Here is a 13,393-nt window from a genome sequence, read left to right on the forward strand (position 1 = left end):
CATCAGTTGATATTATACTAATGAAGATGAATGTTCAACCACATCCTGACCCTGATATGCCTGGGTAGATCATAAAGGGGACGTTATCAGCTATTTGAATAGCAGTTTGTTCTTCGCTAAGACTTGAAGGACCTTTCGATTGCCCGTATGTGTATTAAAGACTATGAGTAATTCTTTACGCATTCAGTATTACGATACGTTTTCATGGCAAACCATTACTTGAATCGTAAAACTGCGTGCATTAATGAAAGGAAATATTGTTTTCCCTTATTTATGTTCGCGTCCCCCTTCGTTTACTTAAGCGCGCTATTAAATTACACACTACGTATGACCCCAGTGGTTTCGGCTGGAGGACCTGAATCCTTACTTAGTACTAGATCTGTATTGGTATTAGGTATGGCCTATACTTTACGCCATTTTTAATGTATTTTAATATAGATACATCAACTCAGTTGTGCGCGCGGCCCTATGTGTGGGTAAACCTTGTACATATACAGTGACTTTGTGTGCGTGACAAGAGGTACAGTCGGGTACAAATACAAATACAGTTATTTACGGGTTATATACGGGTTTTTTTTTAAAAAAACAGTTATTTGGTAATTTAATGTTTATTTATTGAACATTATTCTGAATCGCTACTTGAAAAATCAAATGATGAATTTTCGGATTCGCTGCTCTCATCAAGGTTAATTATGAATTCTGACTCCATGTCAAAATGTCTATAGTATTCTTCTTCTTTCTTTTGTACATGTCGACAAGTATTACCCCACATCCCTTCATCAATTTGACTTAAACATTCATTTATGAGTTTCATTATTTCCGTCACATTTTGGTCGACATTACGCGAAGCAATATAATTTTTTAAAATTCCCCACACATTTTCTATGGGGTTTAGTTCAGGATGATATGGTGGCAATCGAAGAACTTTTATGCCATATCGCTGAAGTATGTCATCAATCTTGTAACAGATATAGTTTTCTTTATTTTTTTTAATCAAATCATACAGTTCAATTTTTTTCATATCTTGATTAAAAGCTATATTTTTTTCTGTCAGCCATCTCTGCATTTCTATTTTTTTGGAATTCGAATTTGGGGCTCTGTCATTTTGAACGTTATGGTATGAGGCATTATCAAGCACAACCACAGAGTTAGGTGGAAGATTCGGTACTAGACGTTCTTTTAGCCACTTTTCATAGTTTTCCGCGTTCATGTTAGAATGGTAATCACCAGAAACACTATTTGCTTTGTATGTCAATAGTGCGTTAGGTACGAAACCTTGTTCTGAACCAGCATGCACAATGATAATTCTTTGTCCTTTCGACAGGTTTCTCTTTAAAGGTGGTCCATCTTTATTACCCCATCCTTTGTTTTGAACATGATTAGTTAAGATATAGCTCTCATCTGTATATACGATACACCGATTTTCTTGACGGTATCTGAGTAAATTTTTTAGGTAGGAAAATCGTAGTTTTAGGATGTCATGCCGCTCTATAATAACACGTCTGTTATCCACAGTTTTTCGCCATTTGTATCCCAACTTTAACAAAGCTGTACGCAGAGTCGAAATACTTCCATCATAGTTAAGTTTATCTTGAAATATTCTTTTCAACTTTAGCAAGGTAGGTAACTCACGATGTTCTAAATGGTAATTTTGAATAGTGGAACGTATAACATCAACGTTAAAGTTGTCTAATTCTAACTTCTTTAAACGTTTTTTACGGTCTTTATGCGGAGATTTAAACTTAGAGTCAGATTCTTTTCCTTCAGCCAATATATTAGTAACTGTTCTCTCTGATACCCCCACTGCCATTGCTGTTCTTTTCCGTACGCTATTTAAATGTTCACTTAGTTTCGATATTAAAATTGGACTTGCACTGCAAACTGGATCACTTACTAGTTCCAATATATCTCTCGCATCTATTTTCAGAAATTCGTATACCTTAGCAATGGTTTCTCGAGTCTAAAACAATAATACGTAAACGTCAACAAGGATATATTTTTTCGTATATAGAATCATAATAAATACCTATTCATTACATCTAAATTTAAAAATAAAAAATATTTACCTGACTCCTTAAACATTTTTTCCGTGAAGAACTAGACATTTTCGTAAACGACTGTACCCGTAAGAAAAAGCGATAGGAACACGTCTTGCTCGAACGACGACTGCCGCGTCACTGCCACACGAATGAAAGTTGTATATTTACAAGCGCACGCACACATAGGGCCGCGCGCACAACTGAGTTGAAGTATCTATACGACTTAAAACATTATCATTTTTTGGATATGGGGAACGATTCGAATATGTCCTATTACGTTGATTTTGGATTACCGGTTGACTACCATTGCATATTCTGAATTTTTGGTCCCTTTAATATAAAATAATTAAAACCAAAATATTTTAAAAACCCTTTTCAGGGAGGTGGGAGCTTCAATTTTAAACAAAAACTTTTAAATTGTTTGTACATGAATTTTGAAGTCAATCATCCATTCTGTCGTTTATTGTGGTATACGAGAGTCTGATGATTAAATAATCAAGTGATAACCTCTTTATAGATTTTGGTATGCTGGTTTAGTTTAGCTATGTTGTGCGGGTCCCGGTATTACTACTGTCAATATTTTGAACAACATCTTTCCGTTTAGTGTCCACTATTAACCTGTGTCCTCATTATTCCAGTAATAGTAAAACGCTTTGTGCTTTAATTAAATCTCTCTTTCTTTCAGATTTATCAAAGAATCGATTCAGTGAAGTGCCCGATGAAGTGACGACGTACATTTATTTAGAAAAATTATTATTGTCACAGAACATTATAAGATGTGTGCCAGATGGAGTTGGTGGGCTACAGTCGCTCACATATTTAGATCTAAGGTAAGTTAAAACATAATTTATTTTACAAAATAAAGTATATTTTGATCTTATGCACAACATACATTATTTATTACATTGAAACACAATAAGAAATATTAATAAAGGGAATGACAAATAAAATATTGTTGCTAATTAGTCTGTGTATAAACTGAAACTAAAATATTTTTATGGGAGTGGTTTGTATTGCAATATTTTTCAACTGAGAAAGCTAAATATTTGAATACAAACATTGATGCAAAAAAAAAGAATAAGTAGTATATTTTTAACATAAGCACCGGCAGTAACTAATTAGGTAATTATAATAAGATTTCTTAAAAAAATAATGAAAAAGTTGAGTAGTTCTTCTAGGTAATGAATCTAGAATTTAATATTGTTGCTAATTCGGTTTGGTAAATTTAACTGCGTTTTATGTTATCAAAATGACACTTGCTTCAACGGTTCAGGAAAACATTGTGAGGAAACCTGCATGCCTGAGAGTTCAACATAAGTCATAATGTTCTCAAAGGTATGTGGAGTCCACCAATCCGGCCTACGGCCTTAACGCCTTCTCATTGTGGGTTGGGTTGGGTTGGGTGGGTTCTTATGATGATGATGATTATAAACTAAGTTATGCTGAAATAGTTTTAATTAGGATTTGCGTACAACCGATTTAGAATTATTGCAATTCCATTAAGCAATAATCATACTTAAATATAATATTTGTCTTTGATATCGATAAGACATGTTTAGCAGAAATAAAAAAGCATAGGTCTGCTGTCACTAAGGAAGAAAGGATTTTGAGCCAGAACCCTTCAGGCTTGCTCCACGTGAGGTATAACGGCCGTTCATAAAATGACTTTGACATACAATAACATTATATAAATTTCGGTAGAAATAAGTATCTGCTAGCTTTTCAAATAAAATAGACACCTGAGTGATAAAATTCCAACTAAAATACTAATCAACAATTTGTAACACGCTTCACACGCTTTATTCTTAACAATTATATACAAAAACAAACACAAATCATAACAGTCCTCTAATGTATTTGTATTGTTTTAGGTAGTAATAAATCACCAATATTTTGGAAACTACATTATCTTATGGTCCATCGTAGAGTGGTACTGACCGTTTCTCAACACTTGCATCATTTCCATTTTGACGTTAAGTCGGAACTCATCAGGTATCGTTTTCAGATGCGGTAATAGCGATAGTAGGAACAATTTGTCTGGATCCTCAGGTTCGTTCCTGCTTTGATCGACACTCGCGAACGCGAATTCGTCTATCAAACTGTGTTTGTTGGTGCTAGTATTCTTAAGTGGTATTTCGATTTGCACATCTTCGTTCGACCTGTAATCGTCATTGTCCAGCGCGTCATTATCATCGTCGGAGCTCGGTCTCGTAATCCTCAATTTCTTTTTTGGTTTCCACACTCTTTTCGAGCGACGTTCATCGTCAGAATCGCTCGAGCCTACCTCTTGGGGGTCTTGAGTGCTTTTTTGGAGTTTGAGAAAATTGAGGTGTCTGGCGTACAAGTAAGGACGTTTCGTTCTGTTTGGATGTGAGATGTATTTCTGGAAGCAGTCCCTGATGCTTTTCCATTTCTTCTGCAGTTGTAGCTCTGTGAATTGATAATATAATGTTAAGGCTTATCAAAAAAGGCATTGAGTATACCAGCGGAGAAAACTGACTTTACACGCAGTCCGAATCGCATTATAAATTAGTATATATATGTGATTGGAATACTATTTTATTCAACCAATCTTGTGGATTTGCACTTATGTTTAAGGAAATTTATTATTTTTCAGCTCAAAGTTATTTGATTTTATAGCATAAATTTACGTTTTCTGAAGGTTGTAAACATCCGCATAATTTAAACCTGGCTACCTACTTACTATTGTTGCTTATAGGAAACTTGTTAAGTTCAAGGTCACTTTATTTCAATGCCGCAGATAAGGTGATTTTAAACTCCACAAAGTTCGTATATAAGTAACCAATACAAGAATTAATAAAACAATATTCAATTATTTCAAATACCTTTATTTCTAAATCGTTTATATTTCACCCGCGTTTACTGCGGGTTCGTTGATAAAGTGATGGCGGTCTAATCTATAGTCCATCAATAACCTTCCTCAAATGAATAACTTTGTTCCTAACAAAAAAAGGGCTATTTAAGACAAAAAGGATTGTTATAATCGGATTAATATCTATTTCCCGATATTAGCTCGTTAGTACATACAAAAATGTATGTGCTAGAATCTTATTTTGGCACAAACAAACATATAGACTTATTACTTTGTTCTAAGTATAATAACTTAACACGTATTGAATCTAAGACCTTAGAACCGATTATCAACTATTCAAAATTTCGAGTCAATAGCATTATGCATTATGCATTAGCAGTTGTGAGACACTAACAAAAAAAGGTTACATTATAAAGTTTTGGTACGAAACCCTAAAAACACGCGTTGAGTTGAGAACTGATTGAGATATTTGAAATCTGTTGAAAAAACAACAATGCAAAAACATTTACCTAGCTCCCGCATCTCGCTCTTTGAAATCTTGACGTCGCCGGTCATGAGTGTGTTGACGACCTCAGACCATAGTTGGTGACGTTTATTCTTCGCCCTGTATTCAACGTGCTCAAAGTCCCATATACCAGGCCGTTTTTTCACTTCCTCGATGAGCCGTTCCGGGTCGTATTCGAACTGGACGGTGTTTGTCCCCATTATAAAGGTTCGATTTGCTCTGTGACCCGTTTATTTGAACGCTTATCGGCGGCCAGCGTGCAAACGCGGCTATCAACGCGGGCAGCGGGCGACGGGCGACTGACGCGCAGCGGGGGAACGCGCGGTGCGGTTTCAAAATGGCCGCTCGGTACAACTAGGTTGGCCAGAGTCAATACACATTGAAACAGGATAATCAGGATAGCATTGTTTCAATCATTTGTATATTGACCATTAGATTGATCATGAATTTATTTTAATAATCATATATTTGATTGTACTTACTTGACACGTGTCGTTTATTTTAAATGGCTGTGTATACAGCCAGCAACATCTTATTACACTCACCTCTATTATACTATAGTAGAGGTCAGTGTCTTGTTAACATAATCTTTGAACGAAAGAGTAAATAATGTATCTATTATATTAAATCACAAATAATAGTATCTATTTTTTGTTCATGAATTATTTTAAATATGAGGCTAGCTAGTACGTATTTGGAGAACTGGGTGGGTATTGGAACATGGGTTAATGTTGGAGTGCACTTTTGTTAACAGAGCACAAAGTTATTCATTTTTAATTATACATTTTTGTGATGTCTGTGCTGATTTAACGTAGGATAGGACTTAAAATCAAATAGGCGCCTATTCAAAATTAACTTACCGAAAATCGGTTTCGTGGGTCTCCATTAACACATTTGCTAACTGCCTTGTGCCCAGTTTGAACTGATATAAAGTATAATCATAAATTGGTTGGCCTCTTCTCGGTAGATTCTGCCGGTACCCGATACATGAAGGGGTCGAGGTTGTAGCTATTTTTGGGGAAATTAGGCTGAAATGATATTTATGTATGATCATAATGTTTCCTATCTACGTGAATGATGGTCCTCCTACTCTCAGCTGCGTATCTATCGACCCGGGCCGGAGTGGGGGACGCGCGGGCACGCGGCGGTCGCCGGCCGCGTCCGCTGCTCCGCGCCGCGGTCACGCCACCGTCTTCGGCAGTCCGCACTCCGCAGTTGCCACGCCACGCACCGGAATGGCAGTCCGCACTCCGCAGTTGTTACGCCACCACTTCAAAGGCAGTCCGCAGTTGCCACGGCCCACGCCACGATAAACTCTACGCTTCGCGCGACCGTTCGTCAAAGTTTGTGTTAACGAAATTGATAACGGTGTAGGGAATAAGGCTCCAATAGTATGGACCTATTGCGATTTTACCACAATAAAGCCGTTCAGTAGGGCTAGCATGTGTGCCACGAGATAAATATATCTACGCGTTATTTATATTTTTTCTATAGATTTAAGTAGGTAATGGGTAGACATTGAAAATTGAAAATTGTGGAACAATCTTCCATCTGATGTGTTCCCTTCAAACTACAATCTGGGGTTATTCAACAAATTCCATAAAAGCCGTCAACGCATCGGTAGCTCCTCTGGTGCTGCCAACTTACATGGGCGGCGGTGGTCACTGAACATCAGGAACTACTTTCGTTTTCCCGCTAATAATATAAAAATATATATATATATGTATATTTCCAATTTATAATAATTTTGGAAAAATATATACAAGTACCTATAGCGTTACTTCGTGATAGTTGAGCTTTCTAATGGTAAAAAATGATTAAAATCAGTCGCAGTAGTTTCGGAGCCTATTCGGTACAAGCAAACAAAACCAAACCAAATAATTTACTCTTTATAATATTAGTCTATATATACGTAGATTGTGGGGGTAGATTAGGTAACTACCTACTTAAACATTTTGAAATAACTAAAGTACCTAACTGTCAATGTTGCCAGCGTGTATTCTAGCTTTGCTAGTCGGCAGGCCGGTTTCGCAATCATCTCCTATACATATTTTAATGTTATGGGCTATCTAGTACCTATCTACAAACCTGTAAAGTAGAAAAACCTGTCAGTACTTACTTTGTCCACAACCGGATAGGTACCTTTTATTAATAACATCTACCAATGAGAATATTTACAAAAAAGCTTGCCATTGATAAGGAAAAAATATCGATCGTCTCGGAACAACTAGGTACGTCATGAAACGACATAAACTACTAAGTAATACTGGGGTCTTTTCCCGGCTCGGGACTTATATTATTAGGTGCATTAGATTCTTATTGGGTTTCACTGTCAAGAAGTTGGGCTTTACTTGCTCTTCCAGTCAAAATTAGTTTTGCAAACGTACCGAGCAATCGACCTGTCCACCAATCCGCACTAGGCCGTGGTGGACTACGGTCTAAACCTTTCTCTTGGTAGAAGGAGACCTGTGCCTTTTTGGAGGGCCGATAATGGGTTGATATGATGACGATGATGTCACGAATGAATGGTGCAAGAGTTACTGCCATGATGTTTCCATAAGTTACTGGGACATTCTACGTGCTCGAGCTTTCTGTCACCACCTCGTTGTTAGCGATAGATTGTTTAAGCGGTGAATCGCTGCGATATATATGTTCAATGGCCGGATCACTTAGGGCCATTTGTAATAAGGGTCCAAACTTACATATCGTTTTCCTCATGTCGTTGCGGTTGGTAAGTAACTACGGGCAAGCATCCGAGAAGATGATAAGGTTTTACGACAAAAAGTCTCCAGTGAACTCCCAAATCGTCAGGCTCAATTGAAAACCAGCGTTGCAGCACCTGCTGCTATAAGTATGGTGACCTTCATTAAGCTCATCGGCTTAGTATAGAATATAATATGTGTTTATATCGGACCAGATAAAAATCATTATCTTTCTTTTAAGTTGTTTTTTAGTAGAGTAGTGGAGCTTTTCATGGCAGAGCTCGTCCAGTAAAGTAGGTTTGACACCCACTTATTTCTGCCGCAAAGCAACATTGCTGTGTTCCGGTCTGAAGGGCGCGGTTGCCGGTGTAATTACTTTAAAACCTACGACTCTGGTTTGCACTTTGTAAGACGAGTTCCCGGCATGCCCCGCGAAGTGTTGTTCTGTTCATGTAAATGATCGTTTTTAACTGACCATCATTTAGGTGAACCAACTGCTCGGTCCGCCAATTTTGAACTAACAGTTAAGGTACATTCGGTCAAAGAGTTTTAAAGTAGCTTTATATTTGAAGCGCATTTATTCACAGTTGGATTTTATTCACCTGTGATCTTAGTACAAGATTTACACGCTCGCAATCGAGGAGCCAAGGAGGAGTAACTAAATACTTGATCATCGCAAAATAGATCTTGTGATCATTTCATTAAAGCTCAAATCTGTTTATATTTCTTCAGCTCAGGCTTTTGACAAAACGTTGGTAACAAAAAGTAAGATGTACAGGATTTGCGACTCTAAACCGAGTGTACCTAATTAGGTTAGGTTAGGTTACTTTGACAGAGAGTTTGATTTGCGAAAACGACTCCTCGATTGCGAGCGAACCAATTTTGTACTAATGCCTAATGCTCGTGATGAACGTACACCAGATAAATCAATCACTTTCACTCGAATCATTCGTGCGTTCAGTTATATGTAACCGGTAGGAGCAAATGTTGTGCCATAGCCTAAATGTTGGCGGTGTGTCATTGGTGACCGCATTTCATCACTTTGTTTTGACATTTGTTTCGACTTGTAATAGATAACGAATATACATTCTGTCAAAATCAATGATCCGTTCCTTAGTGGTTCCGAGTTGTGATGGCAGATCAGAATACGGTTGTCACCCTTTTCTCCTTCTGTTTTAGTCCCGCAGTTGACTGCTATAGGATATTGATGTTAGTATATGCAGTGCAGACAATATCAGTATAATCTTAAACTTCAACTGAACAATTTCATTGATGCTCACATGACAGTAACCGAAGTAGATATGCTGAGTAAGAAAACTTATCTGCAAGCATTTTGGATAGAATGACCACAGACTTGTTATTTTGTGGTCTTATACTCTCTGCTGTTCTGGAGTCTTCGTTAAAAGGATCAACTCCTTCATGATTTTGGAGCCATTTGTCTAATTTCGGTACTGAGAGGTCTTTGACAGAATACTCAATGTTTCAATTTTTGGCAAGACCCGGGAATCAAACCTTCTCATGCGTAGACATACGTGTTAGCAACGATCTTGCGTGTCTTACAGCCGTTAAATTAAGGAGTGAATTCGATGGTGTTTTAAAAATAGGTGACTAAACGATTGTTGACTGAAAGTCGTTGCCCTTTCAGACAGAAATAGCTGTGAGACTGGCGAATTTCAACGATGGCACTTATGAAGTTATGATACAACGAAACACTGTATAAATGCTTCAGTGTTTTGCTTTGGGCTGCTCCGTTTGTCCGACAAAGCGACATTTATTTTGTACTATACAATCAAAGAGTTTTCATTTGAAGTAGGCCTTTAAAGGCTTAGTTTAAGGCTTTTTACAATTTTGTTTTTTATTCAACCACAAATTATCCGTTGCCTAACGGTAGGCTAACTAAAAATCTAACGGTAGGCGGGTTATAAGTTTAAGCAGTTTTATTAAACCCGTAACCCTAGTCTGTTTCTACACGGTATCGTAGGAGAACGTTACATCGCTTGGCATCACGTCTTTCTCGTTAGGTTAGTAAGAAGCCACAGCCGAAGCCTCCCACCAGAACAGACTAGAGGAAAATAATTGAAACATTAATTTGAAATTGGCACTGTTATTGAACCCGGAACCTCAACTTATAGACCATGGCGATCACCACTGCGCAGGGTAAAGTCTATATGTTACTTGTGAGCCCAAACCGTTTTCGTACGCAGTAGACTGAGACCAAGAAGCTGTCATGAAAGTTCCACGGTTAACAATATTTGAATTCATTCTTGTGTGCAAATGAAAGTGTATCCGTTTGCTCCATGCGAGGCAGTTCCTCTGTTACGGTCTAAGGCTGCCAGTCCACCGGAGCGGAGCGAGGCAACGGAGCCAAGAAACGGAGAAATATTAACCAATAGGATTGCACAAAATCTCCGCTGCTCTTAGATGAACCAGACACAGTACGCAACTGCGCTCCGCATTAGTCCGTTTCTCGGCTCCGCTACCTCGCTCCGCTCCGGTGGACTGGCAGCCTAAGAGGCGTGGTTGTGTTGACGTGTTCCTTGCATACCTTGGGAAGTGTTGCTCTGTTTATAGGCGATAGTTTTTTTTTTTATTACATCAGGTGTACTTGGCTATAGTAGTGATGAACGACACCGGGAGGTATCTTTGCATCGTTCGAGTCCATGTAGGACTGAGGTGCATCGATAATGCAGTCGTATTTATATCAAAATACCCACCAACTCATTTTCATGATGATAAATATCTGGCAAATATGAAGTTATAGTTATCAAAAGTTTACTTATTTACCCACTTTATACATTTACTGTAACAGTAGTTCCCCGGACGATCTCTGCAGCAAAAAGATCTTCTACTTAGATGCCTTACCAAGTTATTCGTTAGAAACTTGTTCAGCGTTCGTTTGTCTATGGTTGGGGAGATCTAAGTTCTAAATCAGGTGCGGCATTAACAAGCTGAGAATGGAAATTATTAGGTAAGGAAGAAGAAATATTCTTAGATTTGCAGTCCTACGGAAGCGGTAAATTGACAAACGCTCTTAATAAATAAAGGAAAAAAGGCTGAAAATAAATGAGTATAATAGACAGACACACGTCTTCCTCCAGCCCCAAAGTAGGCGTAACTTATACTGCTACTACTTAACTTTTATGACTGAATATTTTTATGATTTTTTTATTTTTAATATTTTTACATAAATACTTTATAATATATTACAGATAAACACCCAGACACTGAAAAAAATTCATGTTCATTACACAAACATTTTCCATTTGAGGGAATCAAACCCACAGCCTTGGACTCAGAAAGCAGGGTCGCTGCCCATTGAGTCGATATCTCGTACTCAAGTAAATTAACTAATGCTCCTATTATATAAAGGCAGATGAAATGAAAATAAATAAATAAATAATAATATTCTCTCACACTGGGTCACAAACCATAGCTATCTCATTTGCGTAGAGCATTAATGTTCTATAAGGTAAGAAAGACGAAAGATTTTTAGATTTCCAGTCCTACTAAATTGACAAATGTTCGTAAAAATAAAAAGGGGGATAGACCGTTCTCTCGTACACTTAGTCATAAAACCTATAATGTCGTAACACCGTAACTATCTCGTTTGCCTTAGTCGTAAACGTCGTCACACACCGTAATTTCTGTAACAAAAAGAACGCGTTGTGATAACGCTGACAGCTAAGCGGTTTGTAGGTCGGTATAAAGATCAGTGGGCGGGGTGAACGACCGGGGATGTCACGGTCCCATGTTATATGTAGAACAGTGGAATGAATGGTATGTGCATGAGGTTCCAAGGTGGTGTGGTCTAGACGATGCATTGTAGTGTATAGTGCAATAATAAAGCATGGGCATTGACATACTCTAAGAACTTTATTAATAAAAATTAAACGTAGTAGTAATGCAGTGTTTTTCAAGATCTGACATTCTTCTCCGTTCAGGAGAAGAAAGGCAGGTTAGCCCGCCAATAAAAATTAATAAAAAGATGGCTATAATAACAAAGAAAAAATTTAAGTTTATGTCTGCGATTTTTAAATAACTTCCTCTTATTAAGCTCAAATGATGATTTGATCCATAGCATAAGCAAAACACTCATATTTGTTTGTTTATCCGTGGGTATCTTCAAAACGGGTGAACTGATTGTGAAGGGCAGAAAAAGGATTAAACGGGTTATTATGCGGGAAGAGGGCTTTGCTAGGTATAATCTAGGCCACCCATGTATTATCAGAGAGATTTAGGTTTGTACCTATTTCTGAAGCACGCCATCTCACAGGGGGTGGTCTCACAAGCACATGTCTAGTCCGAGGGGTTTTTTTTTTACAAATGTTACAGTGAGATAGTGAAGTTGCAGCGGTTATGCATAACGTGTTCCGTGGATCGGTTGCGCAACTTGTGGCTATCGCAACTGATATTATTGGCTACCATAGCCTCAATCAAATAGTTATTTTAGCCAATAGTTCAAAAGCCAGTGTCAGTATGTCAATATGTCAACAAATCAGGTAGCATTTCGGTTGACACGTTTTGGCTTTCATTCTACGATATTAGGTACCCGTAAATGTTTTAGCTGTCGGATGCTTATCTTAAATCAGGATTGGGCGCTTATCCGATTTTGTAATGTAATGTTGGTGAATACATACTAATATAATAAATGCGAGAGTGAGTCTGTCTCAATCATTACACCAGTTTTGACGTAATTTGGCAGAGAAATAGCTTCCGTCACGGACAGGGGTAACGAATTCTTTTATATTAGACGACAAGTTTACTTGGCGCACGCAAATTATACTTAGCACACGCTAACTATCCTTGTCGCACGCAAAATGACTGTAAAACTGCTAAAATTAAAATAAATATAAAAACAAAAAACACAATCTAACTGACAATATAAAAGAAGTGAGGTTGACATTGCAAAGTTTATAGTTTTATTTTTATTGTTTGAAGTATATTTGTTTCTTTTTTTTAAACTTTTCATCCGTTTGTTGGGACTTGGGATTTTGTGCCCACATATATCTCCGCATTTTATATAAAAAATAGTATCTGCAACCCGTGCGATGTTGCACAATATACTATAGGGAAAACGGTTCCGCGGAATGCAGGGTGAAACAGAAAATGTTGTAAATGGTAATAAATGGTACCTATGCAAGGCTTGATAGCAAAACTGATCATCATGACGAAAACTTGCAGGTACTATTTAGCCCGGAATGAAAACCGAAACCATCGCGGATAAATTTCCGGGTAACAGCTATATTTTTAACTGAGTTAGATCAGTAAATTCCCGTAGTAAGTAGTTGTATTAGTGTATGTGATTAGAATACGT

General features: G+C 37.6%; 3 protein-coding genes across 6 annotated transcripts in view; 1 reads left to right on the forward strand and 2 right to left on the reverse strand.

Moving 5' to 3' along the window:
• Positions 1 to 13,393, forward strand: part of LOC120637242 (leucine-rich repeat and calponin homology domain-containing protein) — a 75,875-nt gene that overhangs the window by 29,993 nt on the left and 32,489 nt on the right. For all 4 annotated transcript variants that reach the window (XM_039908972.1, XM_039908968.1, XM_039908970.1 and 1 more), the window contains exon 2: positions 2,725 to 2,869. In XM_039908972.1, the coding sequence (XP_039764906.1) occupies positions 2,725 to 2,869 (145 nt within the window). The remainder of the gene's footprint in view (positions 1 to 2,724; positions 2,870 to 13,393) is intronic.
• Positions 589 to 2,251, reverse strand: LOC120637243. The gene is made up of 2 exons (XM_039908973.1): positions 2,067 to 2,251; positions 589 to 1,960 (listed from the first exon to the last, which is right to left on the reverse strand). The coding sequence occupies exons 1-2, from the start codon at positions 2,103 to 2,105 to the stop codon at positions 623 to 625; spliced, it is 1,377 nt and encodes a 458-aa protein (XP_039764907.1). The 5' UTR covers positions 2,106 to 2,251; the 3' UTR covers positions 589 to 622.
• Positions 3,437 to 5,660, reverse strand: LOC120637246. The gene is made up of 2 exons (XM_039908976.1): positions 5,382 to 5,660; positions 3,437 to 4,469 (listed from the first exon to the last, which is right to left on the reverse strand). Exons 1-2 carry the CDS (start codon positions 5,575 to 5,577, stop codon positions 3,940 to 3,942), a joined length of 726 nt encoding a protein of 241 aa, XP_039764910.1. The 5' UTR covers positions 5,578 to 5,660; the 3' UTR covers positions 3,437 to 3,939.

This window comes from Pararge aegeria, chromosome 3, assembly GCF_905163445.1.
Source record: "Pararge aegeria chromosome 3, ilParAegt1.1, whole genome shotgun sequence".
NCBI lineage: Eukaryota > Metazoa > Arthropoda > Insecta > Lepidoptera > Nymphalidae > Pararge > Pararge aegeria.

Excerpts from the sequence above, each read along its gene's own strand:
- LOC120637243 (XM_039908973.1), bottom strand. The coding sequence starts at position 2,105 with ATGTCTAGTTCTTCACGGAAAAAATGTTTAAGGAGTCAG. Across the intron at positions 1,961-2,066 it reads AAAAATGTTTAAGGAGTCAG|ACTCGAGAAACCATTGCTAA; the intron begins GTAAATATTTTT and ends TTATTGTTTTAG.
- LOC120637246 (XM_039908976.1), bottom strand. The coding sequence starts at position 5,577 with ATGGGGACAAACACCGTCCAGTTCGAATACGACCCGGAACGGCTCATC. Across the intron at positions 4,470-5,381 it reads GAGCGAGATGCGGGAGCTAG|AGCTACAACTGCAGAAGAAA; the intron begins GTAAATGTTTTT and ends ATCAATTCACAG.